General features: G+C 56.9%; 1 protein-coding gene across 1 annotated transcript in view; it reads left to right on the top strand.

Moving 5' to 3' along the window:
- The first annotated feature begins 9,404 nt into the window (after positions 1–9,404).
- The window catches only part of CAD (carbamoyl-phosphate synthetase 2, aspartate transcarbamylase, and dihydroorotase), a 37,810-nt gene continuing 25,471 nt past the window's right edge, over positions 9,405–21,743 (top strand). The window contains exons 1-7 of the mRNA XM_075063514.1: positions 9,405–9,477; positions 10,340–10,478; positions 11,286–11,415; positions 11,678–11,820; positions 13,420–13,561; positions 13,968–14,139; positions 15,769–15,954. Coding sequence (XP_074919615.1) covers positions 10,353–10,478; positions 11,286–11,415; positions 11,678–11,820; positions 13,420–13,561; positions 13,968–14,139; positions 15,769–15,954 — 899 coding nt within the window. The 5' untranslated portion in view covers positions 9,405–9,477; positions 10,340–10,352. The remainder of the gene's footprint in view (positions 9,478–10,339; positions 10,479–11,285; positions 11,416–11,677; positions 11,821–13,419; positions 13,562–13,967; positions 14,140–15,768; positions 15,955–21,743) is intronic.

The raw sequence follows: 21,743 nt of genomic DNA, 5'->3' as shown, positions 1-21,743 counted from the left end.
CACAGCACTGATATGAGGCATAAGATTCACGAAAAACTACCTACAGTCAATCCTCCGAGACCGATTACTAAGCTCAGTGGAGAAGTACCATCAGAAGTATGTTAGAAGATGCCAATAGAGCCCTCGTGACAATCCCTACACCACCATAATCAAACTATGAACTGGAACGCTACACTCTGTAAATCCTGGAGATGCTTGGCCTACACGATCAGGAAAACAACAGTATTTTACCCACCTGGAAAATGAGGTAGAGGATAAATCAGGCGACTCGAGATAGTAGCCTGTGAACTACAGAAGGGTGACAGATTACGGATAAGACTTACACTTTGAAAAAAATACAAGGGCCTGACCCATCTGAAGCCTAGAGACTGCTAAACAAGCTCACAGCATCAGAAAACGAATGGCTACCAGGCTAAGGAGTAACACTAGAGAGCAAGAGCCCAAAAAAGTAAGATTGCCTGTCTCCAAAGAATCATCCAAGTTTGTACTCCCAACTGCAGTCAACAACACGATAACAGCAGACCAAACCCAGCAGCAGAACTGAACAGTACTGGAAGCAAACATATGGAAAAAGAAAGACTCATAACACCAGTGCAAATGCTGCAGGACCTGAGAACACAGCACAGCAATCTCCCAACAAAAACCAGTCACCATCACAGTAGTAACATCTAGCACGGTCTAAGAACATGAAGAGCTGGACAGCACCTGACATGATCCACACCTTACTGGCTAAGAAACTAACAGCCAGTGCATGACCGCCAGCAGCACGCAGGCTCCCACCCAAACTTGGCTCAACACAAGAGGACAGTGCCTGATCATTGAAAGACCCCTGCAAAGGAACAGAACGTCCAACCTACGGCCAAATAACCTGCCTCCCCACAACATGGAAAAGTCCTATCAGCATCATTACTGCCAGCTACAGACCACATGGGCCAGACATGAGCACAGCTCAGAAGGCATTGGAACAACACCCAGAGGCTTCAAACACCAGTTGGCTTCATAATTAGAGCAGTCGGCCCAAGACTCAAGGTCTAGACAGACCAATCTGACACAGCCGGATGGACTACAGGAAAGCCGTAATGACTCAGAGCCGCACCCGTGGATCTAGTGAATGTCTGGCGCCGTATACCAAGTCAACAGGACACTAAGACCTCCTCAAGAACTCCAATGGACTTAGGACAACACTGGAAGTTCAACTCAACAGCGTTGCACAAGTGGCCATCAAAGGGCGGCTTATACCCAGGTGATGCTACCTGTCCCCGCTGCTGTTTTCTGCAGAGGCTTAAACCCCAGCCAGATAATCACAAGTACTGATTACGGGTACAGCGTCAGGAGTGAAACGACCACACCAACCCTCCTTCTTACATTGATGACACAGCTGAGCTAAGAAGGAAACGAGACATTCGACCGCAATCCACCGGACGCCTCGAACATGGAGAGAGGGGAGGTCAGATCAGAGAGAAGGGGCCGAGAGAAAGAAGGAAGATCAAGGACGGAGGGAACGAACCAGGCGCGCACATGAGCAGACATTACAGACCAGCTACAAGTTACCTTGCGGGTCCACACGATTGGGGGATGTCAGCTTATCGCTGCATCCCCTGTGGGGTGTTGCCTAGAGCTACTGGCTTCCGGCCAATCAGGTAGCAAAGTCCACGAAAGTCATCGTCTGCTTTCCTCTGGGCGTCTTTTTTGGGAGGACCCAAATAATCCGCAGCTACTCGCTTGGAAATGAGACCTCAATTAGGGGAGTGGCTGGAGAGGGGGCCTTACCTGGGTCTTGGGGCCTTTCCCCTCTTGGCACCCTCACAAGACCGGACATACTGGGCACGTCCTGCCCATCCCCTCGTCCAGTGGAAGGACTTCCCCAAGCCTGTCCTTGGTATCTGTTCACCCCAGCATGGCCACTGGGATGATCATGGGCAAGCTTAAGAGCTTCCCTTGGTACTTAGTTGGAACACCCAACTGTTTTTGCTGGCTGCCATTCTTCCTGGTGTGCCACCCAGAAAGAATCGCCTGTATAGAGTCCTTGGTCGTAAAAACGGATGGGTAGAACGACTGAGAGGCGTCAGGTGAGGTGCTCCGTGCCACGCGCCAAGCTTTCTGGAAGGCAGTCATCTGCTTCCTGCTGCAGTCTGGAACTGTTCCCTTGAGGCTGGGGACACAGTTCTTTCTGGGACTGGACTCGGGCTGGTCCCTCTGGAAGCAATGTAGGTGATGGCGTTGTCTCCGGTGCTGCGTGAACCGCTCTTTCTCTTGGTTGCCTAACATGCCCTGGGGGTTGTTTCAGACTGCTGGCTGAGCCTCTTGGGTATGGTGTTCTGCTGTTCTGCGCAGTTCGGCTCGCGGGCACCCTGCTTGGCTTGGGGTTGAGATGGGTTTGCACTTGGTGGTGCTGGTGGCTGGTTGTTTCTCCAGTTTCCGGGTCTGGGACTGGAGGCGCTGGTGGCTGTTTCAGTTGTTTAGCAGGGGATCCATGTCCACTACCTCTGTTGGGTCTTGTAACACTGACGGGACCCTCTGTGGACAGTCAGGAACAGGATGAGTGGGGAAGTTTGCCTGGTTTAGGCCTGCCGTGTAACCATGTCCACTCTCTTGGCCCGCTTCACCTGGTTGGCCAAGTCTTCCCCCAGTAGCATGGGTATGGCAATAATAGTCAATACTTCAAAAGTCCACATTCCAGACCGTCCTCCTTTGTCCTGGACAGGCAGTTCCAGCGGTAGGTAAGTCTACAGCTTGTGACATGAAGGGTGTAAATGTCACTCTGGGCCTTTCGGGTTGATGAATCTCGGGTCCATGAAGGATTGGTGGATAGCCTGACACTTGTGTCCCCCGTGTCTCTCCACTGCGATAACCTCTTTGCCGCATCTCAAAATTTTCCCTCGCTCCAAGGTTTGAGAGGCATCTGGGCCTGGGGATCTTGGTGTGATGGTGGTTAATGACTTGCAGCTCGGTTGGGGTTCTCTTGCATTGGGCCTTATAGTGTCCCAGTTCATTACACTTAACAAGCATCTTCCAGCTGACTGGTCAACTGGGTACAGGGGGTTCGGAGACTGTGAGTGAAGAAGGGTGTCTGTGGCTTCTCTGGGTTGTACGGTGGTCTTTGGGCTGCCTCTCGTGTAGGGTTTTAATTGTCGGTGTTGCCCTTCTAGGTATTCGTCCCTTGACAGTTTAGCCTTTTTCTTTTCTGGTTACTTTCCATCCATTTGGCTCCATCTCTCCCCCGCCTCGATTAACCGGTTTGGGTTCCCATCTAGGATGTACCTCTCTATTTCCTCAGACCACCATATAAGAGACTGCTCCATTTGTATAGGAGGTGCATGGTCATTCACTCCTTGTTACCTGATATCCAGGCTTCCATAATCTCTTGCAATGTGGTAGGCGTGTCGGGGAATGACCCATCTTTGCGTTTCCATTTGTGGTTTCTGAAACCACCGATGGGTATGTTCAGGTGTTATCCCCATTCCTGTATCTGGCCTTGGTTTTGAAAAATTTATAGTCGTTCATTTTTCTCCTTAGGCATTCAGCCGCCACCTCAGCTAGGGGTCCCACTGAGCTGGTGGCCTTCAGTTCTATCTTGTACTTGGTTCTTCAGGGATGTTGTACCAAGGCAGGCCTTTCAAATTTTCTAAGAAGGCTCAGTGTCATCACCTGCCTGGTAGGTGGGAATTTCTTGGGATAGTGGACCAACAACTGGCGAAGTGTGCTTGGGATTGGTGTGTTCGTTTGCTAAGCCTGTTCTATTCGGCCGCAGTGGGCTCCTGCAGGAGTTCCAGCTTCTCTCCTGTGGGCAGCCTCTCTTTCTTGTTCTGTCAGCTCCCATCTCTTGGTAGTTACTTTTCCCATGTCTCACTTGTGGGTTGCGTCTTTTGGATTTGTTTCCTGCATCCACTTTGCCGGTAAGTCATGGTTCCTGTTTTCTTGTGTTGCGGTATGCCTTGGTGGGTTATGAGCTGAACTGCTTTCCTCTGCTGCCTGCTGGGTTTGCTGCAACGTGCGTTTTCTAACTTCTTCTGTCTATCTTTCACTGTAAAAATTAACCAAAAAAAACCTCTTTGATTGCCAATGTGTTCGCTGGTGTACGTTGACTCCAGCTGGAGTTTCTGTTACAAGACCTGTTACCCTTAATGCGCGGCTTGGAGGCACCTCTACTGCAGCCACAGAACAGAGCAAAGAGAGGAGAAAAAAATTCTGGCTGCAGTTTAAAAAAACAAACCTTTCTCTCTGCTTACAAGCACCTAAAAAAGAAAAATAATATTCCTACTGGCCTTTGGGATTCCATCTATCCCACAACACTGTCGCATGTCATAGTATTCTTTCCGAATCTGAACCTTAGGCGTTCAGAAAATGAGAAACTAAGGCATGATCCTCTAAGCATGGCCGCTAGGTCTGGCTAAAACCGATTGTTAGGCGTTAATGTCTCTTTTACCGTGTGAGGGTTAAAATGAGAACCAAAACTGCCAGAAGGACCAATCAGAGACAAGGTATTTTTGATGGGTGGAGGGGAGCTTTTGTGTGTGTTCTGTGTCTGTTTTTTTTTGGTTCTCGTCGGGGGGTCTTGAGAGAGACCAGACATACTCGGACCTAAGTTTCTGTTATAGTAAGTAAAAACAGGCGGTTTAGCCTTTTTGTTTGGTTTTACTCTATTTGGCAATTGAGATTGGCGGTTAACTTTTATATGTGTAGTTGCTGGAAATATTTTTGATTTGTATTGGTACTGGGGAAAGTCTTCTAGTGTTTTGTAAGCTTTAGGACCCTGGAATTTACATCTGTGAAGTTACAGAGATAATTCTTACTTTTTCCTTCTTTTATTAACAAGATTTCTTTATAGAGAACCTGACTGATTTTTTCTTTTTCCCTTGTTTTATCCCAGGGATTGGAATAACTCACGCAGAGACTGGTGGGGGAGACGGAGGGGAGAGTGTAAGAATCTCTCCTGTTTTCCTTGCATCGGTTTGCCTCTTTGTGATAGGAAGGACTGGCTTCTCTGTATTGTGCATTTAAAGAGGTTGGATCAGTAATCTCTCAGGATAGCCTCAGGGAGGGGAAAGTCTGGTGAGGGGGGAAGAAGGGGAATGGTTTATTCTCCTTGTTTTAAAGACCAAGGAGTTTGGGTTCTTGGGGTCCCCAGGGAAGGCTGGGGATCAGAGTGCCCAAAACATTATATTTTGGGTGGTGCAGTGCTATCAGATTAAGCTGGTATAAGTTTAGGAATTCATGCAGGACCCCAAAGTTTGGCGACGCTAAGGTTTCAGATTGGAATTATACTTATGACAGATCCCTGTAGTTGCTTGCCGGCCAATCCAGGGACTATTGGGTGGAGCCCTGATTTTAGCTCACGGTCTCCCAAAACCCGTTCCTGGGGACCCAAGACTCAGTTCTTGAGTTCACAACAAAAGGAAATAACCCACTTGCCCCCCCCCTCTTCTTCTTTTAGAGAGATAAACCACAGAGAGCAGATTTCGCCCCTCCCCCCTGTCTTCCTCTTTCCCACCATTCCCTGGTTTCCACAAGATAACCAAAACGATCAATTAGATCTAAAAAAAAAGGAAACTTTAATAAAAGAAGGAAAAATAAAAATGGGGTCTCTGATAATCAAGATGAAATTACACGGTTGGTTAGCTTATAAAACACATGGATAAACAGCCTTATCCAGAAAAATAACAATTTACAACATTTCCAGCAAACACACTTTGCACATAAAGACAAAACACAAATAAAAAGACTGTGACCGCCTTTTTTTACTTACTCACTATTCAATAGGTAAGAGACTGTAGCACGGGAGATTGCAGAAACCTGCTTACCCCCTAGACCTGTCCAGGACCCAGAGAAACTAAGCCAAAACTCAAAACGACAAACAAAGGCTCCCTCCCTTGAGATCTTGAATATCTTGTCTTCCTGATGGTCCCCTGGTCAGGTGTTTGGTTCCCTAGTTGTTAACCCATTACAGGTAAGAGAGACATTACCTTAACTCTCTGTTTATGACACCCGCTTTTGGGATAAGATAGAGCTAGAACTCAACTAGCATCATCTGTGGTGGAGGGGCTGTGTTTGCACTTTTCAGCCAGCTTGGTCAAGCGAAGAAGAGAAGCTGCTTCTTGCAGCAGTCCACTCGCATCTCTGCATCTTCCAATGTACTGTATTTGTGGTTTTCTTTCTCCGATAGATTGGTGCGTGTGGATGCTGTCCAAGGTTCCTCCCCACTCTGAACCTTTAGGTACAGATGTGGGGAACTGGCAGGACACTTCTAAGCTTAATACTAGCTTAGATCTGGTAACTGCCACTCCGAAAATTTTCAGTGTCTGGAACACTTCCTGGGTTTTCACACGCCAAACAGCCTTCCCCTCTGCGGCAGCCTTGGAGGCTCTTCACCAAGTTCCTGGTAAACACTGATCAACCCCTTGGATCTTAACACAAGGAGAATATTTAACCATCCCCCACCTCCTTTCCCTCACCATTCCTGGGTGAGTCCAATGCCAATCCCCTTGGATCTTAAAACAAGGAAAATATTCAGGTCGTTAAAAAGAAGCTGTTTAATTAAAAGAAAGAAGGTAAAAATCATCTCTGTACAATTCAAGATGTAAAATACTTTACAGGGTAATCAGATTTCATATAGCCAGGAGAAACCCTCTAGCCGTTAGGTGGTCAAAGTTACAGCAATACAGGAGGTAAACTCCTCTCAGAAAAGAGGAACATTTACAAGTTGAGAAAACAAAAATAAAGACTAACACGCCGCCTTGCCTGGCTATTACTTACAAGTTTGAAACATGAGAGACTGATTCAGAAAGATTTGGAGAGCCTGGATTGACGTCTGGTCCCTCTTAGTCCCAAGAGCGAACAACACCCAAAAACAAAGAGTACAAACAAAAGACTTACCCCCACCAAGATTTGAAAGTATCTTGTCCCCTTATTGGTCCTCTGGTCAGGTGTCAGCCAGGTTCACTGAGCTTCTTAACCCTTTACAGGTAAAAGAGGCATTAACCCTTAACTATCTGTTTATGACAGATGCACACAAGAAAATCTTTACCATAAATTACTTGAGGAAAAAATAGCACGTACAGCCAAAACCTGGGACATGCCTGTCTAGGAAGGGGCACTGCAGCAAAGAATCTAAGGTTTATGGGGGATCACAAACAAAGTATGAGTCTACAATGCAATACTGTTGCGAAAAAAGCAAACATTGTTCTGAGATTATTAGCAGGAGTGTTGTAAGCAAAACACAAGAAGTAATTCTTCTGCTCCTCTCCATGCTGGTAAGGCTGGAGCACTGCGTCCACTTGGGAGCACATTACAGCAAAGATCTGGAGAAATTGGAAAAAGTCCAGAGAAGAGCAACAAAAATGAATAAAGGTCTCAAAAACGTGATCTCTGGGGGAAGATTGAAAAAGCTGGGTTTGTTTCATCTGGAGATGACTGAGGGTGGCATGATAGATTTAAAGCGTATAAAAAGGTTTTTCTGGTGCCAATAGATGTCAGTAGGTGGGATTGAACCTAGGACTTCTGGAGCTAAAAGACACATTCCCCTTAGCTAAGGTGATAGCAGACCTAGGAGGTGTGTGGTTACATTATTATGAAGAGGAGGGTGATAAATTATTCTCCTTAACCTCTGAGGACAGGACAAGAAGCAATGGGCTTAAATTGCAGCAAGGGCGGTTTAGGCTGGACATTAGGGAAAATGTCCTAACTTCAGGGTGGTTAAGCCCTGGAACAAATTGCCCAGGGAGGCTGTGGAACCTCGGTCACTGGAGGTTTTTCAGAGCTGCTTGGACACACCCGTCAGGGCTGGTCAGACAATTGTTAGTCCTGACTCAGTGCAGGGACAGGAGCAGATGGCCTCTTGAAGGCTCTTCCAGCCCTAGGGTTCTTGCAGTCTCTGGGAGATCTTGTAATGCACTAGGCCCCAGACAGGCCTTTGTCCTGCCGGGGACGCCAACTGCCCCAGGCTGAAGCCCCCTCCTGCACCATGAACCCCTCATTTCTGGCCCTACCCCAGAACCTGCACCCCCAGTCCAGAGCCCTTAACCACTCCTGCTCCCCAGCTCCCTGCCTCAGCCTGGAGCCCTCTCCCATACTCCGACCCCCTCGGCTCCACTCCCCAGCGCAGAGTCCCATCTTGTACCCCAAACCTCTCATCCCTGGCCCCACCCCAGAGTCTGTGCCCTCAGCCCGCACCAGGGCAGCTCCAGGGTTTTTCACCCACAAAAGCTCATGCTCCAAAACGTCTGTTAGTCTATAAGGTGCCACAGGATTCTCTGCTGTTTTTACAGCGTTTTTGCCGCCCCAAGTAGGGGGAAAAAAAAGCTGCGATCGCGATCAGCAGCTGTTCCACCGCGCCGCTTTCTTCTGCAGCAGCAATTCGGCAGCAGGTCCTTCCTTCCGAGAGGGACCGAGCGACCCGCCACCGAATTGCCGCTGAAGAACCCGACTTGCTGCTCCTTCCCCTTGGCCGCCCCAAGCACCTGCTTGCTGAGCTGGTGCCTGGAGCTGGCCCTTGCCCCCCACACCAAGCCTTTGAGCCAGCCGGGTGTAAATAAGTGAGTGAGGGTGCGGCAGGAACCGGTTGAGTGGTTTGGGAGTGGAGTGTTGAGTTTGAGTAGAAAGCTGAAGGAGGGAGGAGGCGCAAGGCTGCGCTGCTGAAACTAGGGTGACCAGATGTCCCAATTTTATAGGGACAGTCCTGAGATTTTGGATAGGTGCCAATTACCCCCCACCCCATCCTGATTTTTCACACTTGCTGTCTGGGCAGGGAAGCTGAAACACATGGAATTGGGGGGCTGCGAACGAGCCTGGCTGGTTTCCCTGGCGCCCCCGCAGCGCTGGGAGTAACTGCGCCCCCCGCGAGGTCCAGGCAGGAGCAGGGGGCCCCCGGCTCCCCCCGGCAAAGCACCCGGCCTCGCCCGCTCGAGGGGGGGCGGGGGCGGGGCTCGCCCGGGGGCGGACTCGGGAGCTCGCAGCAGGGGCGGGCGGGGCTCGCTCGGGGCGCGGGGCGGGAGCTCGCTCGGCGGGCTCAGGAGCTCGCTCGGGGGGGGGCGGGGCTCGCTCGGGAGCTCGCAGCAGGGGCGGGGCTCGCCGAGCTCGCCGGGCGGGGCGGGCTCGCTCGGGCGGGCTCAGGAGCTCGCTCGGGGGCGGGCTCGCATGGCGGGGGCGGGCTCAGAGCTCGCCGGGGCGGCTCGCTCGGGAGCTCGCAGAGGCAGGGGCGGGCTCGCTCGGGGCGGGGCGGGGCTCGGGGCCTTCGGGGGCGGGTCAGGAGCTCGCTCGGGGGCGGGGCTCGCTGGCGCCGCCCGCCCGCATCCGGCCCCTCCCGCGCAGGCCCGCAGCCGCCGCCGGCCTCCTCCGCCTCCGCTCTGGCGCCGCGCACGTGGCCGACGCCCGCTCCGCGCCCCACGTGCCGGCCCCGCCATGGCCTCCTGGTGCTGCAGGACGGGGCCGTGCTCCGGGGCCGCCCCTTCGGGCCGCGCGCTCCGCCGCCGGGGAAGTGGTGAGAGGGGAGGGGGGCGCCCGGCAGGGACGGGCCCTGGCGGGGGCAGGCCCCGGGGCGGGGGATGCGGAGGAGGGAGGGAGGGAGGGAGGGAGGGAAGCAATGGGGTGCAAGCCCCGCGAGGGGGGGGAGGGGGCGAGTAACCAGAGGCCCGGCCCCCCCCCAGGTGCCTAGGGAAGTTATCACCAGCCCTGTGCGCTGGCTGAGCTCCCTGGCCCTGGCCCTGGCCTGATACCCCGGTCTGTGGCCCAGCAGCGCCCTCTCCGCGAGGCGGCAGGGCGGGCGGCAGGGAGTGCCCATGGCGCAGCGGTGCGGTGCCGCGCTCCGGCCCTGGCGAGCAGCGCTGTTCCAGTGCTCCGGGGGCCCTGGCAGAGCCACACGTGGCATTGCTGCCGAAGCGGGTGCAGTGCCATGCTCCGGGCCCTGGCAAGCCGCGCTGTGCAGTGCCGAAAGGTGGTGCGGTGCCGGCCAGGCCCGGTAGAACATGCTGTGCCAGTGCTGCCAGCGGGTGCAGGTGCCATGTTCGCGGCCCTGGCAGAGCCGCGCGTTCCAGTCTCCGGGGCCCTGGCAGAGCACACTGTGCCATTGCTGCCAGCCGGGTGCAGTGCCATGCCCGGGCCTGGCAGAGCCGCGCTGTTGCAGTGCCGAAGGTGGGTGCGGGCCGTGCCTCCAGGCCCTGGTAGTGCTCCGGGGGCCCTGGCAGAGCCACACTGTGCCATTGCTGCCAGTGGGTGTGGTGCCATGCTCCAGGCCCTGGCAGAGCCACGCTGTGCCAGTGCCGGCGGCGGGTGTGGTGCCGTGCTCTGGCCCTGGCAGAGCTGCGCTGTTCTGAGTGCTGTTTCTCCTTCTGCCCCGGGCTCCAGTCTTCCAGACCGGCATGGTGGGTTACCCTGAAGCCTTGACAGACCCCTCCTACAAATCCCAGATCCTGGTGCTGACCTACCCTCTGATTGGGAACTATGGCGTCCCACAGGATGAGCCTGACCAGTATGGCCTCAGCAGGGTGAGTGCAGGGCTGGGGGTGGGGTACGGGGCCGTTTGTGAGGGCTGTTGGCTGCTGCAGGCATGTGGATGAAGCTGCGAGGAGGCTGAGAGTCGCTGAGGGCTGGGCAGCGGGTGAGAGCTGCGCCCAGAGATGCTGGGCAGACCGGTCCTGATTCCCATGGGGGCTCTGTGGACCAGCAGAGGTGATTTCCCCTGCACTGAGCGCTGGGGCTGGGGCTGGCGAGGCCCTGGACTCTCCTGGGACAGACAGAGGTGGCTAGTGGGTGAGAGATGCTGGGGCACCTGAGCCCAGCGGGTGGGGCTTGTGGGCACTCGGGGCACAGAGCCACCTGCTCACTAGGGAAAGGCCGTGCCGCATCCTGTGAGGTGCCTGCCTGGAATGTGCTGTCCCAGGCTGGCTGTCTTGGCACCCTCTGCCTTGGGCACTGTGCTAGGCAGCTAGGGAGCAACAGCAGGGCCCTGCCCGTCCCCATGGGGCCAGTGAGACAGAACACTAGCCCGGGGCAGCGCCGCACCCAGAGTGCCCTCTGGTAGGGGGCTGGGGCCGGCCTGCATCTCCGTAACATGCCAGGCCTGGGGAGGGTTTCCCAGAGGCTGCCATGGCCAGTGGGAAAGGGCGGGTGGGTGGGTTAGAGCTGTGTTCTCCCTCCCTGGGGGTCCCAGGGAGGTGGGAGTGGGACCCGTGAGTGACAGGAGGTGCTCAGTCACGGCAGCTCATGCCCTTGCCCGGGGTGGGGGCAGCCCTCTGGAGTCCCGCAGAGCTCACCCTGGCACCTGCCTGACTCACCCCTCTCCGTGCCTGCAGTGGTTCGAGTCCAACAAGATCCACGTGTCGGCGCTGATCGTGGGCGAGTGCTCGCAGATCCCCAGCCACTGGAGTGCCGTGCGCTCGCTGGACCAGTGGCTGAAGGAGCAGAACGTTCCCGGGCTGGAAGGTGGGGAGCAGGCGGGCACGGGAGCTGAGCGGGTGGAGGCTAGGGGAGGGCGGGGCTCTGGGTTGGGGGAGAAGGGGGTGAGGCTTGAGGCTGGGGAGGAGGGTTGAGGGACGAGGGGGCAGGGCTTCAAGTTGGGGAGGAGGGTTGAAGGGGCTCCAGGCTGGGGGAGAGAGGAGGGGCTCCGGGCTAGGGGCAGGGGCGAGGCTGGGTGCCGGGCTGGTTTTGGGCAGGGCTCTGGCACTCACGCTGGGATCCCTGCTAGGGGTGGACACCAGGGCCCTGACGAAGCGGATCCGAGAGAAGGGGACGCTGCTGGGCAGGCTGGTGCTGGATGGGACCCAAGAGAAGAACGTGCCCTTCGAGGACCCCAACAAGCGGCACCTGGTGCAGGAGGTGTCAGTGAAGGTAGGGCTGGGGCCACCCCGTCGCCTCTCCCTCCATGGGGCTAGGTCTTGGCACCGGGCTGGCTGGGGGCACGGCTGAGCCCTGGCTGGGGGCACTTCCTGGGGGACAGGGTGTCTGGGGTAGGAGCCAAGGACTTTCCCCCTGCGGTTTTCTGTAACGTTTGCTGGCCTCACTTGGGACCGGCCGTGGGCCCAGATATGGCGCTCGGGCAGGAAGAGTTCGAGGTGTGTGTGGGGGGTTACTGCATGTTGGACGAAGCCCACCCCCCACACAGTGCATCACGTGGCTCCTGGGGCTGTGCAGAATGCGAGGGGATGGGGGTGTTGTCTGGCTGACTGGGCCATGGCGAATGGGTCCGTAAGGAGCAGCTGGCACGTGCTGCAAGCGACCCCGTGGCCATGGGGAACCTGCTGTAGGAGACACTGGAAAGTCCCAGTGACCAGGACACGTGTGGCCCTGGAGGAAGGTCCCTCCCCCAGCGGGCACCTGAGCAGAGGCTCCCTGGGGGAGAAGGAAGGGCTGAGGGCGTGTCTGTGCCACCTCAGAGGAGGGCTTCCTCCTCGGTCTGGGCAGCCCACCGCCCCCACAGGCGGGAGCAGGGCCGGATTGACCTTTTGTGGGTCTCGGTCCCCTCCCTCTGCTGCCCTGAGGCTTTGCCTTCCCACCTTCCCCCCGCTTTGCCCCAGGCCCTGCCTGCTGCTTGCATGGTGCGGGGGTGTGGTGAGGGAATGGTGGTGGAGTGAGCAGTGGGCTGAGCCACAGAAGAGGCTGAGTGGGGGTGGGGTCTATGTGGGGCAGGGCCCCGGTCTGGGGCCAAGGCCTTTCTGAGTCTGGCCCGGGCACCATGGTGCCATGGCACCATTGCAAACCCAGTGCTGGTTGGGAGGGAGGGAGGCTGACAGAAGATGCCTTTCGCTGTCTGCGTGGGTGGCTGGGGCTGCAGAGCTGTGTGACTGGGTTTTCCACACCCCGAGAGATGCAGCTGCACCCAGGGACGTTCCTAGTGCAGACCAGGCCTGAGCCAGGCCAGGCAGGGACTGAAGGGGGGATGCTGGAGGAGGCAAACACTGAAGCAGGTGTCTGAGGGAGACACGGATCCCCAAGTGGAGTCACTCTAGCTTGGCTGGTGGGTGGCTCTGGCTGGACCAGAACGGACTCGCTTTAATCTTCGTTTCTCCGTGCTAACCTGAGAGCTGCTGATGCCGCTTCCGGGTTACGAATAAATCCTGCTCAGTTGGCAATGCGCCGGGCAGTGTCGCTGCAAGTCCTGGCTGGGTGTCCCTTAGGAGTGGGCAGGTCTCCCTGGTGAGACGTCTGGTTCCCACGGGCACAGCTCCTGGTGCGAAGCCGGGGGCTGGAGGCAGTGAGGTTGCAGGGCGGACCCTCAGGAAGAGTGGGACCCTTGGGGCTCTGACCCTTGAGGGGGTCCCACAAGAGACTGTTCCCAGCTGGGGCGTAGCACCTGTTCCCGTGGATCTGTGACCCCGGGCTCCTCCCCTCACCCCATCCCCTTCTCCCCTCAGCTCCAGGGTGGGGCAGGGAGCCGCGCGGGCTCTTGGCTGGCCTGCCACTGGCCTCCTTCATCCCTTCTCCCCACAGGAGCCCAGAGTGTTCAACCCCAGTGGCTCGGTCAGGATCACGGCTGTGGATTGTGGCCTGAAGTTCAACCAGATCCGGTGCCTGTGCCAGCGGGGGGCAGCTGTGACCTTGGTGCCCTGGGACCACCCCCTGGACAGTGCAGGTGAGAGGCTCTGGTGGAAGGGGCTGGGGCCCATCAGTGAGAGCAGCTGAGGGTGTAGTGTCCAGTGTGGGGTACAGGGCAGTGTGCCCGGCACGTGTGGGGTGCTGGGGATGGCTGAGCATAGGGCCCCTGGTGCTGATGGGGCAGGGTGCCCGGTGTGGGGGGCTGCTGGCACAGGTGGCTGATGCAGGAGTGCCGTGGGGGCTGGGACGCCGCAGGGGAAGGCAGGGGCACCCCAGGGGGGCGGGGGTGGGGGAAGGCGGAGGCGCTCAGGGGCAGGGATATCGGGGAGGTGGGGGTGCCCCGGAGGGGTGAGGATGGTGGGGGCACCCAGGGGGCGGGGCTATCAGGGAGGCTGGGGGGATCATGGGTGCTGCCCTGCTGCTGACCCATCCTGTCCCTGCAGAGTTTGACGGGCTGTTCATCAGCAATGGGCCCGGGGACCCGCTCTCATGCTCACAGACCATCGCCAACCTGCGCCGACTGCTGGCTGAGCCCCAGCCCAAGCCCATCTTTGGTATCTGCCTGGGGCATCAGCTGCTTGCACTGGCCATCGGAGCCCAGACCTACAAGATGAAGTGAGTGTGCAGGGGTTGAGCGCTGCAGGCAGCCCTCTCCCTGCCCCACTGCATGCCCAGTGTGGAGCTCCCCTGCTCATGCCAGCTGGGGGCTGCTGGAGCAAGGCAGGCTCGGCAAAGCTGCATTAGTAGTTCAGCTTATTCATAAATGACCTGGAGAAAGGGGTAAATAGTGAGGTGGCAAAGTTTGCAGATGATATTAAACTACTCAAGATAGTTAAGACCAAAGCAGATTATGAAGGACTTCAAAAAGATCTCACAAAACTAAGTGATTGGGCAACAAAATGGCAAACGAAATGTAATGTGGATAAATGTAAAGTAATTGCACACTTCGGAAAAAAATAACCCCACTGTACCTACAAATGATGGGGGCAAATTTAGCTACAACGATGTCAGGAAAAAGATCTGGGTCATCGTGGACAGTTCTCTGAAGATGTCCACGCAGTTGTGCAGAGGCGGTTAAAAAAGCAACAGGCGTTAGGATCATTAAAAAGGGATAGAGAATAGAGAAGAATCTTTATGCCCTATATAAATCCATGGTATGCCCACATTCTCAAATATTGTGTACAGATGTGGTTCCTCATCTCAAAAAGTTACACTGGCACTGGAAACGGTTCAGAAAAAGGGCAACTAAATGATTAGGGTTGGAGAGGGTCCCATATGAGGCGTGATTAAAGAGGCTGGCCCTTTCAGGTTGGAAAAGAGGAGACTAAGGGGGATATGATAGAGGTTCCATAAAATCATGAGTGATGTGGAGAAAGTGGATAAGGAAAAGTTTTTACTTGTTCCCATAATACCGGAAATAGAGCCATCAAATGACCTTAATAGGCAGCAGATTTTAAACACACAAAGGAAGTTCTTCACGCAGCGCACAGTCAACTTATGGAACTCCTTGCCTGAGGAGGTTGTGAAGGCTGGGACTATAACAGCGTTTAAAAGAGAACTGGATAAATGCATGGAGGTTAAGTCCATCAGTGGCTATTAGCCAGGATGGGTAAAGAATGATGTCCCTAACCTCTGTCTGTCAGAGGGTGGAGATGAACATCAGGAGAGAGATCACTTGATCATTGCCTGTTAGGTTCACTTCTCTGGGGCACCTGGCATTGGCCACTGTCAGCAGACAGGATACTGGGCTGGATGGACCGTGGCTATTCCTATGCTCAGAAGTGGTCGGAGGCCCACAAAGCGAGTCCCTGTGAATGGGACAGTGTTGATGGCAGGGGGGTCCTGTGTGGGGTTCCACAGAGGTCAGTTCTGGCGCCACTTTAGTGTCCCAGCTTTATCAATGCCCTGGATGTAGGAATAGAGCATCCGGATCAAATCACAGAGCTAGGGGGGAGCAGGTGCCGCACTAGGCTCTGGCATGGAGTGCCCTCTCCTGTCTCCCTGGACGCTGCGCCCAGCCTGGGGGGTCACTTGGCAGGGGGCGGGGGGAGGCCTGTTGCTCGCTGCTCCCATCTCTCCTGAGCCTGCCCCACATGGCTCCATTGGGCCCCTCGCTCCCTGGGCAGAGCCTCGGGCAAGCCACCCATTCCCAAGGGCCAGGGGCTGTGACCAGCTAGTCACAGGCTCCCCAGGGCTGGGGCCTGGGCCCTGGGCCCTTGCTGACCCCTCCCCTCCCGCCCCCAGGTATGGGAACCGAGGCCACAACCAGCCCTGCATCCACGAGGACTCCCAGCGCTGCTTCATCACCTCGCAGAACCACGGCTTCGCGGTGGAGCCGGGCAGCCTGCCCCCGGGCTGGGCCGTGCTCTTCACCAATGCCAACGACCACTCCAACGAGGGCCTGGTGCACCACACCCAGCCCTTCTTCAGGTGGGAGTGCAGGGGGGGTCCTGGGTGCCCCAGGGGATGGCATCAGGCTCAGCTGTGCCTGGATGGCCCCGCAGCGATGTCAGGGAGCAGAGGAGACTGGTTGTGGCATGGCTTGTGGTGCCCCGGATGTGGTGCTGCGTAGCAGGGACTTAGCAAGGGTGGGATGGTGCATGTCATGCAGAGGGGAGCGCTACGTGTCTGGCACTGGTGGAGGGTGGTGGTCTCTGACCCGGCTGTTGGGGCTCAGCAGTGTGTGCCTGACTAGGGCTGGGGGAGGGGGGAGCGCTGCCTGTCTGGCACGGGGTGGGTGGTGGCGTCTGACCCGGTGCGGGTGGGTGCGGGCAATATGTGTGTGACCAAGGCGGGGAAGGTGCGGCAGTGTGTTTGCTGACCTGCATAGAGAGCGGAGGGTGGGGAGAGGTGCTAGTCTGGCATGGCGGGGGGGGGGTGTCAGACCCGAGGCTGGTGGGGCGGGCAGACGGGTGTGGCAGTGCTGTCACGGAGTTGTGGGAATCCAGCCCTGCGAACCCTCGTTCTGGAGCTCACAGTGACTCTCAGACCAGCCGTAAAAGCAAGGTTTATTGACACAGGAATGCGCAGGTTACAGCAGAGCGTGTGGCGACGAGTCAGGACCCCTCAATCGAGTCCTTCTGGGTGTTTTCAGGGAGCTGGATCCCAGGCTGGAATACCCTGAATTCCAAACCACCCATCCCTAACCTCCTCCAGCCGGCCCTTCCCTTTGTTCCAGCTTCCCGGCAATAGGTGTGACACCAATCCCCCCTACCTGGCTCAAGTTACAGGCTTAGATCCTGTCCCTCACTAAAGTTCTCCCCTGCTCTTCCCATCCCAACAGAACATGTCCCTACTCCATCACATCTCTCCGCCCCTTCGAGACTGAACTGAGCGGGGGTCACTTGCCCAGTGACCTGGGGAGTTCAGGCCCCTCTCCGGGACAACGCGTCCGCTATCAGGTTGGCACTTCCCTTCACATGGACCACGTCCATGTCATAGTCCTGCAGGAGCAGGCTCCACCTCAGGAGCTTGGCGTTGGCTCCTTTCATCTGGTGCAGCCTGGTCAGGGGAGAGTGGTCGGTGTACGCGGTGAAGTGTCGCCCAAAGAGATATGGCTCTAGCTTCGTAAGGACCCACACCATGGCCAGGCATTCATTCTCGATGGCCACGTAGCTCTGCTCCCGGGGTAGCAACTTCTTGCTCAGGTACACGATGGGGTGTCTCTCCCCCTTTTCATCCTCCTGCATCAACACCTCCCCCATTCCCGTGTCTGAGGCATCGGTGAACACCATAAAGGGCTTGTCAAAGTCTGGGTTTGCCAGAACTGGGCCACTAACCAGAGCCTCCTTCAGTGCCCGGAGAGCCTCCTGGCACTGCTTGGTCCAGACCACCTTGTCTTTCTTCGCCTTCTTGCACAGCTCAGTGAGGGGGGCGGCTCTGGTGCTAAAGTGGGGCACGAACCTTCGATAGTACCCCGCCATCCCAATAAAGGCCTGGACCTGCTTTTTTGGTTTGGGGAGCGGGCCAGTCTCTGATCACATCCACCTTGGCTGGTTCCGGCTTTAGGCAGCCGCTCCCCACCCGTTTGCCCAGGTAAGATACTTCAGCCATCCCCACCTTGCACTTCTCAGCCTTTACGGTTAACCCAGCCTCCTGGAGTCCATCCAGCACTTGTTTAACCTGGGACACGTGGTCCTCCCAGGTCCGGCTAAAGACACAGATGTCGTCAATATAGGCCACGGCAAAACTCTCTATCCTCCTCAGTAGCTGATCCACCAGGCACTGGAAGGTGGCCGGCGCTCCCTTGAGGCCAAAGGGCAGGGTCAGAAACTCTTAGAGCCCCAGAGGGGTGATAAAGGCCGATTTCAGCCTGGCATCTGCGTCCAGCGGCACTTGCCAGTAGCCCTTTGTAAGATCCATGGTGGTGAGGTAGCAAGCGCCTCCCAGCTTGTCTAGGAGCTTGTCAGGCCTGGGCATGGGGTAGGCATCAGATATGGTGGATGGCATTGAGCTTTCGATAGTCCACACAGAACCGGATCGACCCATTCTTGGAGACCAGCACCACTGGCAAGGCCCAAGGGCTGGAAGACTGCTGGATCACCCCCAAAGCCAGCATGTCCCTGACCTCTCTTTCTAGGTCCTGGGCAGTTTTCCCGGTGACCCGAAAAGTGGAGCATCTTAGAGGGGGATGTGACCCGGTCACCACCCAGTGGACACTCAAATTAGTGCGTCCAGGCTGGTTGGAAAACAGCTGTCGGTATAGATGCAGCACCCCTCTGATCTCAGCGTGCTGGGCCAGGGTCAGCTGATCAGAGGGGAATTGCCTCCAGTGGGGAACCAGCTTTTGTCCCAGGGAATAGATCCACTAAGGGGTCATCTCCCTGCTCCTCCCAATGTCCACACATGGCCAACACCACATTCCCCCTGTCATAGTATGGTTTCATCATGTTCACATGGTACACCCGACGGTGATGTGCCCGGTTTGACAGCTCCACCACAGAGTTTACCTCATTTAGTTGCTTGACAACCTTGAAGGGCCCTTCCCAGGCAGCCTGGAGTTTGTTTTTCCTCACGGGGGTGAGAACCATCACCTGATCCCCGGTGGCGAAGGAGGGCAACGGGCCCGGCCGTGCGGTCATACCAGACCTTCTGCTTCCTCTGGGCTCGGGCCAGATTCTCCCTGGCCAGGCCCATGAGCTCGGCCAGTCTTTCCGGAAGGTCAGGACATACTCCACCACTGACTCTCCTCGGGAGTGGCCTTCCCCTCCCATTCATCTCTCATCAGGTCCAGGGGCCCCTTACCCGCCTTCCATACAACAGTTCGAAAGGCGAAAACCCGGTAGATTCCTGGGGTACCTCCCTGTACGCGAACAGCAGGTGAGGTAAGTACTTGTCCCAATCCTGCGGGTGCTGGTTCATAAATGTTTTTAGCATCATCTTCAGCGTCCCGTTGAACCTTTCCACCAGCCCGTTGGACTGGGGTGATACGCTGAGGCCCAGTTGTGCTGGACCCCACATTTCTGCCATAAGGACCGGAGCAGGGCCGACATGAAGTTGGACCCCTGATCCGTTAAGACTTCCTTGGGGAACCCCACCCGGCTGAAAATTGTCAGCAGCGCATCTGCCACTGTGTCTGCTTCGATAGAGGACAAGGCCACCGCCTCGGGGTAGCGAGTGGCAAAATCCACCACCACCAGGATGTATTTCTTCCCCACCGGTCGTCATCTTGCTGAGAGTCCACTATGTCCATGGCCACCTTCTGGAAAGGTTCTTCTATGATGGGTAAAGGCCTCAAGCCGCTTTCCCCTTGTCCCGGGCCTTCCCCACCCTCTGGCAGGGTCACAGGATTGGCAGTACTGTCGGACATGGGTAAAGACCCCAGGCCAGTAAAAGTTCTGTAGCAGCCTCTGCCTGGTGCGCCGGATTCCCTGGTGCCCTGCGAGAGGGATGTCATGGGCCAGGTACAGCAGCTTGTGGCGAAACTTCTGGGGAACCCACCAGCTGCCTCCTGATCCCCCATGACTCTACTTCCCTGGGGGAGCCCATTCTCGGTACAGGAACCCCTTCTCCCACAGGAACCTCTCCTTGCAACCTCTCCTCAGGGTCTGTTCCGCACTAAGGTCAGCCCGGTCCCTGGGCTTCCGCAAGGAGGGATCTTTCTGCAACTCGGCCTGGAACTCAGCAGCTGGGACAGGGATGGGGACCTGCTCTCTCTGCTGGCTGGGTCTGAGGCCGCAGCCTCTCTGAGCCGTGCCCCTGGGCGTTCCCCGCCCCCCAGGTTAGGGTCCTGCACCTTGGGCCGAGTACCTTCCCCGTTGTTGGGGCGCAGTGCCCTTTGCCAACTCTGACTACAAGTCACGACCAGGGCACTCTGGGTGTTACTAGGCCAGTCCTCGAGGTCCCCCCCCCCATTAACACGTCCGTGGGCAAATGTAGGTGTACCCCCACGTCCTTAGGGCCCTCCTTGGCCCCCCACTTCAGGTGTACCTTTGCCACAGGCGCCTTGAATGGGGTCCCACCCACGCCCGTCAGGGTCAGGTAGGTGTCGGGCACCATCCGATCTGAGGCCACAACCTCGGGCCAGGCCAGCGTCACTTCTGTGCCCGTGTCCCAGTACCCAGTGACCTCCCTCCCATCTACCTCCAGGGACACAAGGCACTCTTTCCGGAGGGGCAGTCCCGCGCCCACCCTGTAAACCAAAAACCTGGAGCCTGGAGCATCCAGCCCCCCAGAGGAGCTGACCTGGGGACCTCCTCCCTCCTTCACAGGTGATATGCTGCCAGCTCCCCTTTCTGGGGAAGTCAACCCTTTACCCAGTCAACCCTCTGCGGGTTGGGTCTGCTTGGTCTGACCCTGAGCTTGGGGCACTGGGCCCGTATGTGGCCTCGTTGGTCACAGTGATAGCAGCCCATGTCTCGTGGGTCCCCTCGAGTGGGTCGGATGGACCTGACGCTGGATGTTCCCATTTGGTGGGGGTTCTCCATAGGCCCCCGCTGGGAGGTCCCATGATGACTCTCTGCGTTGAGGCAGGCCTGCTTCTTCGATACTCCTCCCTGCCATCCCCTGCCCGACTGTCCACAAATTGGTCGGCCAGCTGGCCTGCGTGCTATAGGTTCTGCGGCTTCTGGTCCCTCAACCACAGCCTCAGGTCGGATGGGCACTGCTCGTACAGGTGCTCCAGGATGAATAGGTCAAGCAGGTCCTCTTTAGTTTGGGCCCCAGCTGTCCCCTTGCGGGGATACCCCTGCGCCCGGTTGACCATTTGTAAGTATGTTACCTCACGGGCTTTACGCTGACTCCGGAACCTTTTCCGGTACATCTCAGGAGTCAGCCCAAACTCGCGGAGCAGGGCCTGTTTGGACAGTTCGTAGTCCCCCGCCTCCGCCCCTTTCAGTCGGCTGTACACCTCCACGGCTGTGGAGTCCAGTAAGGGGGTGAGAACTGTGATCCGGTCTGCAGGGCCAACCCTGTGCAGCTCTCAGGCATTCTCAAAGGCCGTCAGGAAGGTATCTATGTCTTCCCCCTCCTTACGCCGGGGCAGCAAGTGCTTATCAAAGCTCTTTGTAGGCTTGAGTCCCCCCTCACTCCCCGCAGCCGGGGCCTCATTGCTCCTCAGCCAGGCCAGCTCCAGCTCATGTTTACGCTGTTTCTCCTCCTCCAGCTCACGCTGGTGCTGGTTCTCCTCATGTTTACGCTGGTTCTCCTTCTTCTCCAGCTCATGTTTACGCTAGTTCTCCCGCTCCTTCAGTTCTTGCCTCCTTAACTCGAGCTCCTCCCGTCTCAGCTTCCTTTCATATTCCAGCTGCATCTGTTCCACGGATGCCGAGCGTCGCTGGGAGGATCCCCTGCTGTGGGGTGAGCTTCTCTGGGAGGATCTCCTGCTGGCCGGTGGGGTCACGGTGTCCTCAGTATTCGCTGGGCTCCTCCCCGCTCTTCCCCTAGGCCTAGGAAGGGGGGTTCTCGGAAAGCCCTTATGCACCGGCTGACCACTCCCAGCGGGGACAGACATTGGTGCCTGTGCTGCATCTGCCAGGCTGCTTCCCTCAGAGACAGGGCTCCGTTCATTCAAGCGATCTCCCTCCTCCAGCCGGGCAATCAGCTGGTCTTTGGTGAGCCTCCCTCTGCGCAGCCCCCTCTGCTTGCACAGCTCCAGCAGGTCGCACTTGCGCCGCTCGGCATACATCTTCCTGCTGGCCACTCGCAGGTCGGGGTGCTCGCCGCTCCCCACGGTTTCCAGGGGGACCCCTCGTGCACCAGCCCTTCTTGAGGTCACCACC

This window comes from Chelonoidis abingdonii, chromosome 3, assembly GCF_003597395.2.
Source record: "Chelonoidis abingdonii isolate Lonesome George chromosome 3, CheloAbing_2.0, whole genome shotgun sequence".
NCBI classification, from domain to species: Eukaryota; Metazoa; Chordata; order Testudines; family Testudinidae; genus Chelonoidis; species Chelonoidis abingdonii.
Note: the sequence above shows the minus strand (reverse complement) of the source record. Positions and strands in the feature narration are given on the sequence as shown.